Genomic DNA, 17,990 nt, shown 5'->3' with positions numbered 1-17,990 from the left:
CGATCCTTCTTGGTTCAGTGCCAGTTTTCCTTACGATCAGGTCGGGTCACTTATCTCGACCTTGGTGCTCTCCTAGTGGAATTCCCCGGGGGCAGATATATCGGTCGTAGTGCTTGGCCACTACCTTCTTAAATCTCAACATTCGTAGGTGCTAGTCATAGGTACCCTGTAAGCCAATCACGTGAGTGATGGCACGTGTGACTTAACACGTAGTCTTTTTGGCTATTATATTATGACATTTTATCACTTTATATTGCCTGTTGCTTGAATATATTGTGATGTTCATGGATTTGTATAATGAGAATCCGATCGTGATAAGATCACGATAATGAGACCGATTCGCCTTTAAACACAGATCCTAAATAATACCGATCATAAGTTACTCGAGAGGGACATCGAGATAACCGGACAGATTGGTGTGCTGTATACCCGTCCATATGATAGATGCAGTTGGTCTCATAGCTGCTCGTGTGGGGACACTAGGGATACAGTACAAGTGCTCATTGGAGAATGAGTTCACTGAGCGATCCGCTTACGGAATACTGGATGGTTGATAATGCTTTATTGTCAGACAGCGATTCCATAGTCCCAGTGGTGTATCTGGTCCTTAGACTTGAGACACCAAGGATGTCCTGTATGAGTACTTTATTCATTGATACCAGACTTATAGGCCTGGAGGTTCCAAATCTAGCACAGCCGGTCATCGGGAGTGGTAGCCAACCTTACGAGGACTATTGAATGTCGATAGAGGATCATCCACTCTCGACGTCATGAGAGGAATATCTCATGTGTTCTTACTCAAACAAATCCCTAGCTAAGGTCATTCGGATTGAGAGAAAAAGAGTTCTCCGGGAGAATCCGATTAGAGCGAGACTCGAGTAGCAACCATATGGGTCTGATAGCACCATGCCTGGTATACGGTCTCTGGGATATTAAATGGATGAGGGACTATAGGTATACGGTAACTGAAGATAGGTCCAATGGATTAGATTCCCTTATATCGTCTGGGGACTGTGGCGTAGTGACTTAGTACATCCGCGGTCGATGAGTCAAGTGAATTATTATGAAGATAATAATTCACTGAGCTAGAATGAGTTCTGACACATATAACTCACAGCCAGCTCGATATTGAGCCTAGAGGGTCACACACATATGGTAGACGTTGCGATGAGTAGAGGTTCGGATATGAAATATCTGTCGGAGCCCGTATCTTATTGGATATCCAATAAGTCTCTGAATTATTGGATCCTATGGATGAGATCCAATTAGAACTAATAAGAGATTATTGGATAAAGATCCATTATTCTAAGAGGCTTAGGTAGTTGATAGAGATTCAATACCCAATAAGGCAGGATCCATTAAGGTTAAGTTGACATGGGACCTCTATAAATAGGAGGGAACTAATGATTCATAGGCTAGAGTCTTTTTGGGTTACCTCTCCTATTCTCCTCCCCCTCTCCACCTCAGATAGTAGGCTTGGAGACTAGAGGAGCATCGTCACAACCCTACTATGTGGATCACCGCTAGAGAGGAGGATGCTTGACCTCCTTTACCCTCTCCTAGAGATCTGCGAAGATTCAGGGATATACAATCTTCCTAAGTAACACAATCTTTCATATACGTAGTTTTCTATTTTGCGAATTTTACGCACCAATCTTCGCACAACGACGAACATATCTTTGGGAAATTAGGGATTTTGTTTTTATGTTATTCCGCTGTACATAAGATATCGCCCCCTAGATTTCCCTACAGTAGGTGTGCAGTTGCTCGAATGTCATTGACTAGGTCGAGTCCGACTCGAAGCCCTGCCTCGGAGGCTTCCTTATCGAAGTTCTTGACACGAGGTGTCAGGAAGACTATCTTGAGTGATAGGATAGCCTTGGTACCAAAAGCTAGGCTGAATGGTGATTCTCCCGACCCGATCTTTGGTGTCGTCCGAGAAGCCCATAGGATGCTCGGCAACTCATCTACCCATGTACCCTTTTAATCCAACGACTCACTTTTTGAGACCTTTAAGGATGCACGGTTGGTGACCTCAGCAAGACCGTTGGTTTAGGGGTGAGCCACCAAACTGAATCTTCATTGGATCCCATAAGATTAGCATAACTCCCTAAATTTCGAGGAGTTCATTTGATTTTAAAGTGAATTGTTAGAAAATTAGTGGTTAAATCTAGATGAATTTTCAACTTAAGTATAGTTTATTTATGAGGACTTTTATCAAACTTTTTTTATGTATTATTACAATGAATTATTATCAACCGACAAGTCAAGAGGTAAGGTTCTTAATTAATGTATCTTGAGACCCTATGCTCCCAATTTCATAGGTGTATCACTCCTTAGCACACTCGATCATTAAGGAACGTGGTCTTTTATTGACATCATCATTTTTTAGTTCAATCAAGTAAGTATAAGTTTAATCACTAGAAAAATAATGGTCGTATACATTATCGTATGCATGATTTATTTTGGAAAATATGTTTCAAATGATATGATCGTCATGAGCTCATCATGAGCTAAATATAAATGTATACATTTTGTAAATATAAAACTATATGAATTACGATAAAAATATTTTGTAATCATGCATATCTGATTACGTACGGTATATGAGTGCACGTATGTATTATGACGTGCGATGTGGGAGTGCACATATATATTGTAACATGAGGTGTCAGTGTGCACGTATCTATTATGACGTACGGTGTGGAAAGGAACATATATATTCTAATGTGTAGTGTGGGAGTACATGTATCTATTATGACGTACAGTGTGGAAGTGCACGTATATATTATGACATGCAATGTGGGAGTGCACGTATATATTATGACGTGCGGTGTGGGAGTGCATGTATATATTATGATGACGTGCTGTCACGAACGATTGTCGTGCACCCGCAACATCTTCACTCAACAAATCATTCATCGTTTTTGCATGCTTTTACAGATGCTTAGCAACCTGTTGTGCCTTGGTTTTATGTTTTTGCTTAAAAATGTAAGCAAGAACAGTTCGCAATGTTGTAGTGCGACCGCTCACCCCACCAGACAAAACTACACAAAAATGGCTTTGTTTTCGCGTGCCAAGACCTGTTTCTACAAACGGCAACCGCGCGCGAAACGTCAACGATATCAGACCCATAGAACCCCCCGGGTGGCACAATGTCACGAACTAAGCTGGTTTTGCCTAAGTCGTGCGGCACCCTTACGTGTCCGTCCGCAAAGGTCAACCTCCCCAAAACCTCCCATGGTCCCTTAAGACCTACAAAAGAGAAAACGGGTTAGAGAAAACGCCTCACTCGGGATCCAAAAGCAAACATTTCCGAAAACAAAGTCTCTAATAGTTTTGGTCACCTTTGGGATTATATCGTCTTCACCATCAACCCTACCGTCTACTCCACTGAGTAACAAAGGTACAGCACCGCATATTGTCTGCTTCGGTCCTCGGTCGTACACTCTTGCACGACCCGAAGTCCTTCACTCTCAGCTATCTTGATGAAAAGCTCGTTGACACCGGTCTTACAAAGTTCCTTAGCCTCTGCCCTTCAACCTTGTCTTGGTACTTGGAGTTTGCCACTGCATGCTCCATCTCCTCGGCCCCTTTCACGACTAAGCGCTCTCCCTCCATGAGAGCAAGGGATCGATGACTTCACGGAAGTCCCGCCTCTACGATACCATGGCACTATCATGCCCATGGCCCTACTATCCGTCGCCTCGCATCTGCATCTCTTTTCTTCACGATCAGTAGATATGTCTCTGTAACACTCCACCGAGTCTACCACCATTCTAACTGATGCTTAGTTTTTGATAGCTAAGTCCCTCTGGACTCATCGTCGCTTCCTCGCCCCTTTCGACCTCCTGCTTCAACAACTCTGTGTTCTCCAAGCAGCTCCCTTTGTTCAATGAAAAGACAGACATACTACAACTCCAATGCATGGCCTCTGCCATCATGTTGTAGGGTTTGCACTACTTCTATTCTCCTTAGCTTCCTTGGTAGCAACGTTCGCTTACTCGACCTTGTCCTCTGATTTGTTAAGCTCCCTTAAGCGAATATGGGCTCTAGAGTAGTCCAACTCTCCAGCTGCTTCGATCATAGTTCTGCATGATCAAGTCCCTCCCATGGGACTCACTGGTACTTGCATTCAAACTTTTCCCTCGGTAGTACACAACCCCTATATGCTGATGACCAAGACTTTCATCCGATACAAAATTCGATGCACGCACGGAAGACCCGCCTCTACGGTACCATGACCTTCACTCCTTGAATCCATAGCCCTTCTTGCCGTCATATTGTTCACCGAAGTGGAGCTCCCAATAGGTCCCGATCATACCTCCATATGATATAGTCCCTCACCGGACTACAATCTGTGTTTATCGCATTGCCACGAACTATTCCACCACGATCCGCTGCACCATGTCGCCTCCTTGTGACATCTCCATTGCATTTTGATCATTGTGGGATAAACTCGGATTGCAATCCCTCCATGTGTGGCCTCTGCCAACATATAGTAGGGCCTCTTCCATTTTTGATTATGTTCGCTCTTTTGGCAATCGACCTTCATCCACCCGCTCTTGGGTCACACTTAGATGAAGCACTGCTCTAGGACAGTCCGTCGCCTAGTAGCTCCCGAAGTCCACCAACTTCGTTGAAAATGGTGCACCATTGTTTGGATCCTGGGCCTTTACCCCTACCAGCACAATCTCCGTTACACACCGCTTCTGTCATGGCAATTTGAATGGCAACACTATGGCATATTCTTCAAGAGTACCCACCTCCGTGTCCTCTTATCCAGTGCCAAGGCATTCTGAACTCAACTTCTCCTCCGCAAGTTGAGTCGTCTTAGTTCCTCCATCAAATGCTTCTCCGAGATAAGGTGCATGTGCCCAGAAGCTCCTTTAGTCTTTGGCACCATGCAAGATAAGTCTGCTCCATCAGAATGAAGGACCCATGGAACGACATGATCCCGCTCTTGCCTCTACAAGAGTTCATGTCCTTGACCTCTGTCCAAGAAAAGCTCTGTGCCTCCGCTCCATGTTTCATTTTCTATGCTGGCTCCCTTCATACGGCTTGGGTACTTCGCCAAGTTACACCCAAGTTGCTCCGCTCTTCATTTTACATTGAGTTAATGGTAGCCCTCGTGCCCACTATTCCACAGGTCAACCCTCCATTGAGTTCGATCTCTATATCGACTCTAAGTGTGCCTTCATTTGTGTTGCTTTGGGTCGCTCCCCCACTTGATCTTGCAATGCATCCACCGATGCATTGTCTCAAGCGAGATCATACGACGACTCCTCACCGCTCGCTTAGTCCATTGAGCTTCATGGAGTTGTTTTTGAGATACTCCTTAACATGTGCAGTCTGTTGCACATGATTTTCCCTTTAGAGAGCCGGGACTTATCCCTCCTAGATATCTATCCCATTAGAGCAACATCTCTCTTCGTTTCCTTCTCTCTGAAAGTTTCGGAGACCACCATCCCCTTAGACTACTCTGATTTGCTGAACAAACTGTGTATTGTTTTTCCTCCTGCAAACTCACTTACTAGATTACGACTCAACGTCAAACAATCCCCGCTGCACCACTCAAGGCCTAGCAACATGTTAAAATCGCTACTCACTTCAGCCTCCCACGGACGTATCCTTCTCATGTCGAAGAGAAAGTTTCAATGCTCCATGGCACCGAGTTTCGGTCGCCTTGGGATGGCCACGAACATTTCATCGTCCGCATACAAGCCCTTGCATGAGTACCGAATTCTTCGAGTTAGCAATTCCCCTCACCTCTGTGAGCTTTGCATAATTCTTTCGGTCGTAGAGTAACTCATTCCACCTTGTATGGTCTCATACTTTAATAAGCGCCTCGCTTGCCTTGAGCACCATCAAGTATAGTTGTCAACGTCGAGCCGTAGCTCGAACTCAACCATCCCAACCTTTGTGCGCTACGCATTCTTCCAAGCTTGCTTGTTCTCATGGTGCCTCTTGCGCAAAGGGTTGGTCATTCCTCTGAATGTCAATCTCATATGTCCGCTCCTCTGAGAGACTCCTTTTCCTTGCATCTCCATACCCGTTTTCCCCCAAACGGTCGCACATGCTAGCTGCCCTCAACGTAGCCCTGTTAGGTCCCCCACGTTTGCATGTCAAGTGTTTATATGAGTGCTTGTCCAGCTCCGATACCATCTGTCACGGACTTAGCTGGTTTTGCCTAAGTCGTGCGACATCCTTGCGTGTCCGTCCGCAAAGGTCAACCTCCCCGAAACCTCCCATAGTCCCTTAGGACCTACAAAAGAGAAAACGGGTTAGAGAAAGTGTCTCACTCGAAATCCACAAGTAAACATTTTCGAAAACACTTCTTAGCCAATGCAAATTACAAACAGACTTTACAAGCTCTGAACGGTTGTACAACAAAGGGTCAAAATAGTCCACTACAGACCGAATTCTCTCACAAGTGTCCACATGACACAACCTTTATTTACAAGCCTAAAACGACAACCAAACCCAACTAAAATAGGGCTGTTAAGCCTTCAACCATCCCTCTACATGCTGTACAAAGCATGAACAAACTAAGAGACACGGACATACATAAGCATTACATCAAACATCCTATTTAGAAGTTTGTCCGTGACAACATGGGTGGATTGGGCTTTGGAGTAGTGTTAAGCGTTGATCAGTATACACAAGTTCGCATGTTAACTTGATGAGAACTTGCCATTGCACCCAACACCCGGTGAGCAGTTGTTTGTGGACTTGAGACTATTCGTTTTGCCTTCTAAAGTCCTTGTTTTCTCCTTCCTCTCTTTTCTCTCTTGCAATCAAAGTGTTTGCGGAATTGCTTGTAAAACTTCCTTTTTTGCAAGACGTCGGGACTTGTTCGCCGCTCGTTTTCGAACTAATCAACTTACTCTTTTTACAGGTCCTACGGGACCTAAGCGAGGTTGCAAATTAGCTGACCCTTAACGGATGCATATCGCAAGGGTGCGACATGACTTAAGCAATCCCAACTAAGTCCGAGAAATTGGTACAAAATTGCTTCACGACTTAGGCAACTCCAACTAAGTTCGTGATTTTGTCGCAAGGGTGCCTCACGACTTAGGCAATTTTAGCTAAGTCCGTGACGATGCGATGTGGGAATACACGTATATGTTATGATATGGGGCGTAGAAGTACATGAATAGCTATGTTTCCTACATGTGCATATAAGCATTTCAAGTTATTTCGACGTAGAATTTTATGCCTTTATTTTACGCATCCTATGTGTAGGGTTAAATGTCTTATGCTAATTATTTTGAAACATTATATAAATGACATGATGCATGCTTATCTAATTAAAGTTATAAAGGCTTATACTTACTGAGTGATTATTCATTATAAGCCATATTTTGCAGATAAGGATACTAGCACTACACCCAAGTGATCGAGGAGGGAAATAAGCACGTGCAGACCCATGCCAACCCAAATATGGACGGATGACTTATAGACATTGTATGTATATAAATTTTGGACATGTTATGTTTGGATTTTCCTTTTTGGTTAAATGTTAAAATTTTATACAACTGTCAAAATCATTATGTATAGGAGAAACTCTGTCGTTTTGTTTAGTACATTAAAATATTTTAATTCTAGCACGTGCAGGCCCCTGCCAACCCAAATATGGACGATGACTTATGGACATTGTCTGTATATAAATTTTGGACATGTTATGTTTGGATTTTCCTTTTTGGTTAAATGTTAAAATTTTATACAACTGTCAAAATCATTATGTATAGGAGAAACTCTGTCGTTTTGTTTAGTACATTAAAATATTTTAATTCCAAGATTGCAAACCTTCCGCTGCATTCATATCAATAGTAGTAATAAGGATATAAAAATGTGGCATCCTACCTTAGTCATGCTTGTAAGGTATGGATGGAACTAGGAGTAGGGTGTTACATATTGCCACTACTTATCCGCTGAACGTCCATGTTATGCTGCCTCTCTTCAGCGGTATGATAGCTCCTCCAACTCCTCCACTATTACCTCCTTTACCTCATTTACCTCCTCAACCTTGTCCTCTTCCTCTCTTTCTCTCTTTGCTAGTCTGACAATATCGATAAATACTAATATACATTAACACGATACATGTACAATACTAGTAGGGCACAGTGATTTAAAAAGCGCTAGGCGCCAAGGTCCAAAAACGCCCGAGGCGCTAGGCGCTCGCCCGAGCGAAGTGAGACGCTAAAATATAAAAATATATAATATAATTAATAAATATAATTATTTAAAATTTTAAATTAAAATATGCTATTAAATTAAGAAAATCTATTAACAATATTGAAAATTAATAATTTCAAATAAACCTAATAATATTAACAGTATACTGTATACTGTTAACAGTATACTGTATACTGTTAACAGAAGGAGAAGAAGGAAGTGTAAGGGGGTGCTAAGCCTGCTGATTGAGAAAAGAGGAAGCGGTAGCGGCAGCAGAGTGTAATGAGGCAGCGGCAACGGCAACGGAGTGTAAGGAGGCAGCGGCAGCGACGAGCGGCGACAGCGACAGCGGCGAGCAGCGGGAGCGAGAGCAGGAGCGGTGAGCAGCGAGAGGCGCGAGCGGCGACAGCGACAGCGTTTGCGAGCAGCGACAGCGGCGAGCAGCGGGAGTGGGAGCAGGAGCGACGAGCAGCGGGAGGCACGAGCGGCGACAGCGACAGCGTTTGCGAGCAGCGACAGCGGCGAGCGGCGACAGCGGCAGCATTTGCGAGCAGCGACAGTGGCGAGCAGCGAGATCGAGATCGGGAGCGGCAGCGGCGAGGGTTAGAGTTCGGTTGTCACTTATAGCAGTTTTAGTTGGTTCGATTGAACCAACTAACCATCGAAGACCGAACCAAGACCGAACCAGACCTAAAATCCTGGTTCGATCGTCTTGGTTAACCCAAGCGCTCGCCCGAAGCGCCCAACGCCTGAGCTCGGGCGAGCGCCCAAGCGACGCCTGTTTGAAGCGCGTCGCCTAGGAGATTAGCGAGGTGCTCGGGCCTCGCCTCGCCTCGCCTGAGCGCCTAGGCGAGCGCCCGAGCGCCCGAGCGCCTTTTTAAATCGCTGGTAGGGCACTAATTGGGATCAATATTGTTGGGATGGTACCCGACAAACATATTCATCTATGTTTTAAAGGATCTTTGAAAACCACGAACTAAATTATTTTTCAGGTTGACAATATCGATCAATACTAATCTATATTAACACGATACATGTACAATACTAGTAGGGCACCAATTGGGATCAATATTGTTGGTATAATACCCGACAGACATATTCATCCATGTTTTAAAGGAACTCTGAAAACCATGAACTAAATTATTTTTCAGGTTGAGCATATCTTTTCAAAATCAACCAATAACATGAACAAAATCATCAGAGCTAAAGTTGAATCAACATGATTTAAATTTATTATTAAAAATTTTCTGTATTTTCTTTTTTTTTTCTCTTTTTCTCCTCTTCTCTTTTGTTCCATTAAAAGAGAAGTTTATTATTAAAGTTTCAAATGTCGTAGATAAAAATGTCATTGAAATCACTTGGTAAACTAGATACTCTCAAGTCATGGTGGCAGATTTGCCATTCCCCTACCCAAAAGAATTGAAAAACTACTGTGAAATGGGCAATGGTGTCAGATATGCTCCTTATATCCTTTTTTCTTCTCCATCATTTTGTTACAATGCATAATACTATTTCATGGTCTGTAACAACAACTCCATGGTAATGGAGGGCATGCAACAAGGTGACAAGTACAGCTTTTTGTGTGCATAATGCTACATGGTCCTGTGTCAACAATTCCATAAGAATGGAGACATGCAAAAAGGTAACAAATAACTGCTAACCCTTATAAGAGTAAAAACATGTGTTGTTACCAAGCCTTCATGATCCATTTATGAAAAATTAATATTAGAGTGCAGTAATATGAAACATAAAACAACTAAAGAAAGAAAGTAAAAGAATCAAATATTTTGTATGAATCATCACATAAGATCATACCAAATTAGCATCAAGAGGAGGCGGATAATTTTCAGCAACAGTATCAATCCAGCTAAATATCATATTGTGATACCCATAGGGCTTTCCAGACATGCTCCGAGCATAATCCCATGCTGCTGTTTCATTGAATATTGCATGCAAATCTTGATGTAAAGGCAGCAGAGCTATATGAGGGCTAGAATTATCCTTCAATGCCAAGTCCCACCACTCATCCCATGGAATTACCACAATGATCTCCTCTCCCTGTCATGATACCATAAACTTAACTGGAGACCTATGCATATTAATGATTGACTGATCGTTTTGGAAACTGCCAGAGTTAAGACAACTGTATGCTACATAACAATGTCAGGGAAAAGTTTAAAGTAGGATATGACTAAACTTGAACACATTAAGTATCTCTTTTACTCTATAATCAAAATGTTAGAAACATATTTATCCAAAGAATAAAGAATTAAAGTGTGTTCTTTTAAGTACCTTGTCATTTTCATGTCCAGATTCTCCAACCCAAAGATTACCCATGGCATCCTTTAAGCAAACTGCTGTATGCCCAGCGAATGCACCGGTCACCCATTTTTCTAATGTCTCAAAACCACCCCAACGACCACGTATCTTTGATACTGCTAGGAAGTCACCAGAATGAACATCTTCCACTCTAATTGTAGCCTGATGAGGTTGAGAACGCCTCTGAAAAGTGGCATCCATATGCTTCTCTAAAAATGCTATATTTGCATTCTGACCCCAGCCAGTGTTCGAAAAAAGAGGTAAAACATCAATCAGAGAGAGCAAAGTTCCAAGCATCCCTGACGGCATAAGAAATACAGAAATACCATGTTGTTTTACCTGGAAATTGTTAAGATACAGTTATAAATTTTCTCAGAAAGAAGGAAACAAAACAAACAATAAATCAAAATATACATATTCCATTTCTGCTGGCTCTTCCCATGACGTTATCACTAGTGTGTGTTCTCGAGCAGAGAAGTAGTAATCCCACATTATCCTGTATGGTGTTGCAAATACATAGAGATCCATACATGTCCAGCTATGTGCTGCATCCGTCTGCAAAAGAAGAGGCACGAAAATTAACATCTATAAGGGACACTCAAAGAAGGTACTGTAGCAAAACCAATAACGTTAATGTATGGTATTCAAAGAGTTTCGCGTTCACAGCATAAACTCATTTAATTTAAAAATTGTATTGGTATCTCTAGAAAACTTATAGCCACACTAAATGCTTAATTAATCCACAGACAAATGAAATTAAATAACAAATTAGTTTTTTGAAACTAAAGTTTTAAGGGATTTACTATGGATATCCATCCCTATAGGAAAATCTATAGTGAAAAAGATTAGGCAATAACAACTAAGTGTATTACCTAAGAGAAGTACATAAATCACAAACCACTGTTTTCATGGGGCCATTCAAATTCAAGGACAAGATTCCAGCTTCACAATCATCATTGGTTCAGAATTGCCAGACCGTTCTTAAGAATGTTACGCAATCTGCATTAAAATTAACTAAAAATACAAGGTTCCAAAATTGAAAATTGTACATCCAAAGATGACACTATTCATTGATATACACTTAAATCCAAAGATGATAGTTCTTTTTTGTGAACATCAATGCCACTCTCTGCAGTCTTTACATGCAAAGAAATTGATCTAAAGAGAAACAATCTCACATGGAAAATAGTCAAAGCTTTTTTGGACATTCAAGAATCAACTCAAAGAAAGCTAAATTTTGAGCATTAACTATAACTTTTTATACTTCATAAACCATCATTTCTGTGGGTCTTATCTAATGTTTAGATATTAGAGCTTAAAAGAAAGGGATATATAACACATAGAGTCCATGCTCTGTTATCTTTCCATTTTGAAGCTCAAGATATCTTTTCAAATATTTGATAACCACAGAGCCAATTTTCTCAAATTACAAGTAAAAAAATTAAAAATTAAAACCACACAACCAGAAACCTCTAACATTTATTATTTAACTCTGCCATAAAATAACTGAAGTCTACTTGCCCATCTAAGATTTACAAATATCCAATCAACTAAGATCCAACTTTAGAGGCATTCCATGAATGAAATTCCTATCAGATAATACTGCATTTCAAGCAGGTAGAACTGTGCTCATCATTTCCTTCTGGAGATGGACTCTTGTGTTCCATTCTCTCCTACACCAAGTTAGAAGTCCTTGAACCAGAAAAACCTTCTCCATACTGGATCAGGCCTGCTCCTCTCAACTCAAACCAAGGACTGTGAGCTATATCAGAGCTAAAGCATATCAGGTCTCTACCAAAAGCATTTCACCTCCACAAGTGGTCAGCCTGGGTGGTTTTAGGCAGAATTGACCCAGCGTTAAGTTGAACTGGGGTTTAATCATAAGAAAAAGGCAAGAATGGAATAGAAGTGGATAACATAAAAAGGATAACAAAAGGTGGAAATTTTGCTGTCTCCTTTTACAAACTTGAAAGAAAAAGAAAATTTGTAAGGTGTAATTTTGGAGAATAAAAGGTCATAAGCAATCCAAAAGCTTTAATATAACAAACCATATAGATGAGACTTTTGTGAATCTTTGAAGCTTGTTGGCTGATTCTATTTTTTCCTGACCTCCTGATTCCTCCAAACTATGGTAATAATATAGAAAAGCAGCCTTGAGTTGTCATATAAGTACTTCATGACATAAAGGCAGTTGCTATGAGAAAAAGCAATACAAATTCATGATCCATATGCTTGATCAGTCATTCATCTGAACCAGGGAACTTAGGAATGACAATGGATTTTAGGCTCAAAAGGCGACTCGATTTATTTCAGCCATGTAAAAAATCCATCAAACCTAGGTTCTCAAATGAATTTAGGTCTTGCAATTAAAAAAAAAATCAGTATCAGGATTTCATCATCAGGCTCACATCATAAATCCAATTGGAGGTCATATATATTATTTATAGGATATTATATTTTATCTTATGAACAATCAACAATATTAGCACATATGTTAATTTATGTCCATTTAGTGTGTTTATCTAGAAACTTTAGTTGTCTTGATAACTTAGTGATTAAATACAAACTAGTTTTGTTGCTACTCTTATGGAACTAATGTTCGATGATGCACATTGTGAACTTTGTAATAGGAAACACACAATCCAACTCGTTCATACTAGTCAGTTCAATAGGTAGTTGGGAAGACTTGTGTTGGGATCAGTCTTACTGGGTTCAAGATGGGACAGCTTTGGAAAACATCTCATACTTTGTAAATGAGTTTGTGACATATATGGGTGGAATCAAACCGTTGTCACTCCATAAGAGTAGTACTTAGCTATCATAGAAGCTGCAAATAAGATCCAAACAAACCTTTTCTTTAAAGACATATTAATCATTAGATGGAAGATATATAAATTTATTGGGAATTTATTTGCCAACGGCCACCTGTAAGAGTAATGCAAGATGATACAGCAACAACTTCACAATGTCCGTACATGTACCTGACTGTAACGAGACTTGATGATCGGATGTTCTTATTAACCAAGAATCTGATTCAATTGCTAGCAAAAGAATGAAGTAACAGGAATTTGCCTTAAGATGTAGGATCCCGCCATTGAGGTTGCTCTCGTTGCCGCCTCCACTGACATGCTCGGTGAAGTCAAGCCGTGCTTCATTCTCGAAGAAGCAGGCGCCCTTCCAACCGACGGTTCCGGCACCGGGGACAACGGATCCGACAAAGGACGGTAGGAGATCGACAGCGCTGTGGAGGTTGTTCATGACCGGCCAGGAAATCTGGTGGGGAAGGATGGGGAGCACGTCCTTGACGCGGAAGGGAACTTTGAGGGCGGCTGCAACTGAGTCGGCCAGCCCGAACCCTTGCGCTAACCCTAGCCATAGGAGCAGCCAGAGGGATCGAACGCCCCCGGTGGAGGAGACGGTCGCCGCCATGGGAGGAGAGGGTTTCCCTCAGGGATCTGCCGTCTTCCTTTCCGCCGTGGAATTTCCACCAAGGGGAATTATAGTGAGCAAAATATGGAGACCGTTTGATCGACGATGGGCAGTACCCTACGGTCATTACGTTAGGGAGGCAGTTGAGCCACGGAGACGATGACGAAGTTAGTTTTTTAAATGTGTTACTGTTACATAACATCAAGATGATATCATCGTTGAAAAGGTCTGCTTTATGAAAATAGAAAAAAAAAAAAAAGTCGTTTAAACTCATTAAGGTAGCCAAAAAATTGTTTTACATAAATATCCTTCCACAGCTTCTATATAACATATTTGCCCCTCTACATTTCAATATCCCATAAATATCCTAAAAAGTCTTTTTTTTTTTAAGTACATATAGACGTTTTCGTCAGTGAAAAGTTTTTGGACGAATTCCTTGATTTTTTTATTTTTTTTATTCAAAAGACTTTTTTTTTTCAAATGATTTTCTTGTTAGAAAATATCTCTTACCCAACTAATAAATGCACTTATCCAAGTGGATGGATTGGCCTTAACCATAGCATAGTTTTATCTATAAGGTGAGTGAACTCACTATAGTGTTTTAACGTTAAGAGTCTATTTGAATGATTTATAGTGGTTTTTAAGTAAGTTTTATGGTATTTTTATCGTAATGATCAAAATACTATAACATATTATTTTTTATTTAGGTAACAATAATTAAAATTATTATAAATACTATTTAAATCTTAGTATGATATATCAAATGATTTTTAGTGTGTTAATATTTTATTTGGCTTATAGTGTTTTCATATAACGTTATAGTATTTTTGTTGAGATGTTGAAAATATTATAAAATTATTACAAAACATCGTAAGTAATATCATATTATTCTTATTTGCTCGTCGTTGTGGGTAGACCATTATAATACTGAATTTTTATATTTAAAGTTGATTTGGTTGAGTTTAGGAGTTTATATGGGACATTAATAATATTTTTATTATATAATCAAAATATTATAACAAACCAATTTTGAATGAATGATCAAGGACGATCAAGTAGAAGTTGGAAACAAACTCTAATTATATCACGTCCCCCAAATTTAAGAGGTATGATCCTATTTTAAATCGATAATATTAAAATTTAATAATAATCAAATCCAATATCCGAAGATACTGAGAAATATTTAATGTTATTCACATTCATAATTTTATAATTTATAAAATCTATACAGTTTAAAATCATATACCACATCACTGAATCATAAAATCCGAAACCAATTTACCAAAACAATAACTACCTCATAAATTCACAACTGTGAAATTTTATATAATCACAAAATCAATATTTACCAATCGTTCATATCATTATATAAATTAAACTTAATATTCCAAAATTCATGAGAGGTCCTTTAAACTTTTACAAAACTCATAAGTTTAGATTTTTCATTAATATTTCATTAGACACACAAGTGTACTTATACAACAAAAACATATCAACTACTAAAGATTTGTTCTAAAATCCTCTAGCTTTCTATTGCTTCGATCCAATTTAAGTATTTTAGCGAGCAACAAGCTATCTTGAAAAAAATTATATAGTAACAAAATGAGCATATTAAGCTCAGCAAGCAACTAACACATCTATGGTAAAAGATGACAGTTTCAAACAAATAAAGTATCAAAATACAAGGCAGGGATACAAAAATTTATAGATAGGCACTCATCGAATGCAGAATTATAATGTTATCTCATTCGAAGAATGTTTTATTTATAACAAAGGAGTAAAGATTAATTAGAGTATATCATTGATATAAGGAGTATTTTGAGGCATATCAATAGCGTATAAAATGTTAGCATATCGATAGCATATGAAACATTTCAGAATATATCAATAGTATATAAAATATTTCAGAACATATCAATAACAAATAAAATATTTCAGAATATATCAATGGCGTATGAAATGTTTCGGAGCATATCAATAACATATGAAATATTTCGGAGCATATCAATTGTGTATGAAATATTTCAAAACATATCAATGACGTATGAAATATTTTGGAACATATCAATGGCTTATGAAATGTTTCGGAGTATATCAATGGCATATGAAACATTTCGAAATATATCAATAGTGTATGAAATGTTTCGGAATATATCAATGCATATGAAATATTTCGGAGCATATTAATAACGTATGAAATGTTTCGAAATATATCAATAATAAATGAAATATTTCGGAGCAAATCAATGACGTATGAAATGTTTTGGAGCATATCAATAGCATATAAAATATTTCGGAGCATATCAATGGCATATGAAATGTTTCGGAACATATCAATGGCATATGAAATATTTCGAAGCATATTAATGGTGTATGAAATGTTTCGGGACATATCAATGGCATATGAAACATTTCGGAGCATATCAATGGTGTGTGAAATGTTTTGGAGCATATCAATGGCATATGAAATATTTTGAAGTATATCAATGGTGGATAAAATGTTTTAAAGCATATCAAAGATATATAAATATTTCGGAGAATATCAAAGAACAAATATGAAACATAAGCTCAAATGTCATGTTTGATGTTGTATTCATTTGATTCTTATCCAAAGCATATATAGAAGCATATAATTAAAGCTTTGTATATCATATCAAATGCATTAAAGATGAAGTAGGATTCTAAACATAATCTCCAATATCTGGGAGCGTCATCCATCCACGTCTCGATGAAGCCAGAGGGGGCCAGCAAAGCATCACGGGCTCTAACACCCTTTACCATTTTTGGCAAAAGTCCAGATAATCTCTTTACTGTTGAATCTCGAATTTTGATGATGAAGTCAATTGTCATTTGTTATCTAATCTATATGTTGAGATAAGTGTGCAAGATTAACTACGATGAAAATAAGATATGCAGCAAGAGTTGCGCCGGAGTCAAGACAATAATCACGTTGGGAGTTCGAGAGTTCGACGGAAGTTCGAACAGTCGTCGGAGGTTCTACGGGAACAAATCCGAGAAGTCCATGAGCTTGCCAAAGAAGCTCGTCAGAACTCGCCAAGTGGATCGTCGCAAGTCCAGGAGTTTGCCGGAAGTCCGTAGGAGCATCACCGAGGGTTCATCGGATGATCGACGGAAGTTCGCCGGAAGCTCGCCGGAAGAAGCGATTGACGCACCGGAGCAAGTTGTAGTAAATATCTTAGGAAATATCGTAGTTAGCACAATGATTAAGTTGGAAATGGGAGGTGATCCCATTAACTTAATCTTGGGGCAATTGGGCCCCTGAAAAATCCAAATTGGGCCGAATGGATCAACCCATTCGGACCCTGATTTCTGCCAGGCGGTTCAACCGCCTCAGTCAGGCGGTGGCACCGCCTGAGCTCAGTCTTCGAGCTCTAGCAGGAGGTGTAACCGCCCCTGACAGAGGTGGCACCGCCTGGGCTCGGTCTCCAAGCTCTGGTTGAGTAGTGCAACCGCCTCAGTCAGGAGGTGGCACCGCTTGAGCTCAGTCTTCGAGCTCTGGCAAGAGGTGCAACCGCCCCTAACAGGAGGTGGCACCACCTAGAGGCTCAGTCTTCAAGCTCTGCCAGGCGGTGCAACCGCCCCAGTCAGGCGGTGCAACTGCTAGATCCCGGAATTCCGGGAATTGATAGTTTTGAGCTCCAAATTCAAACTAGATTGGGGCCTATAAATATCCCACCCTTTCAGCACTGAAAGGGTACCCTGAAGCCACCGAAATTCTGATTTTACTTTGTGATTTTTAGAGCTCAAAAGTGTTGTATGAGTTGAAAGTTCTTCTTCCTCTTTTCTTCCAAGTTCTAATATGTTAAGAGAGGAAAGGAAATTCTGTAAGGGTTGTCTCCTAAGCCCGTCAAAAGGAGTGAAACTATAAAAGGGTGGTTGGCCTTCGCCTATTGAAGGAAGGCCTCTAGTTGACGTCGGTGACCTCGTTGGTGGAGGAAGCCAAAAGTGGAGTAGGTCAAGATTGACCGAACCACTCTAAATCTCGGTTTGCATTTACTTTGAGCATCTTATCTTTACTGCAAACCTCCTCAATAGCTTACTGC

The 17,990-nt window shown here is 40.0% G+C and overlaps 1 protein-coding gene across 1 annotated transcript in view; it reads right to left on the bottom strand.

Annotated features, from left to right (window-relative positions):
- LOC103999784 (uncharacterized) overlaps window positions 1-14,020 on the bottom strand; it is a 44,216-nt gene extending 30,196 nt beyond the window's left edge. Inside the window, exons 1-4 of the mRNA XM_009421633.3 lie at window positions 13,570-14,020; window positions 10,912-11,052; window positions 10,471-10,836; window positions 9,994-10,236 (exon numbers count right to left, since the gene is read on the bottom strand). Coding sequence (XP_009419908.2) covers window positions 9,994-10,236; window positions 10,471-10,836; window positions 10,912-11,052; window positions 13,570-13,926 — 1,107 coding nt within the window. The 5' untranslated portion in view covers window positions 13,927-14,020. The remainder of the gene's footprint in view (window positions 1-9,993; window positions 10,237-10,470; window positions 10,837-10,911; window positions 11,053-13,569) is intronic.
- Between the last annotated feature and the right edge of the window lie 3,970 nt (window positions 14,021-17,990).

This window comes from Musa acuminata, chromosome BXJ3-10, assembly GCF_036884655.1.
Source record: "Musa acuminata AAA Group cultivar baxijiao chromosome BXJ3-10, Cavendish_Baxijiao_AAA, whole genome shotgun sequence".
NCBI classification, from domain to species: Eukaryota; Viridiplantae; Streptophyta; class Magnoliopsida; order Zingiberales; family Musaceae; genus Musa; species Musa acuminata.
The sequence above is the reverse complement of the archived record's forward strand: the minus strand, read 5'-3'. Positions and strand labels throughout refer to the sequence as shown.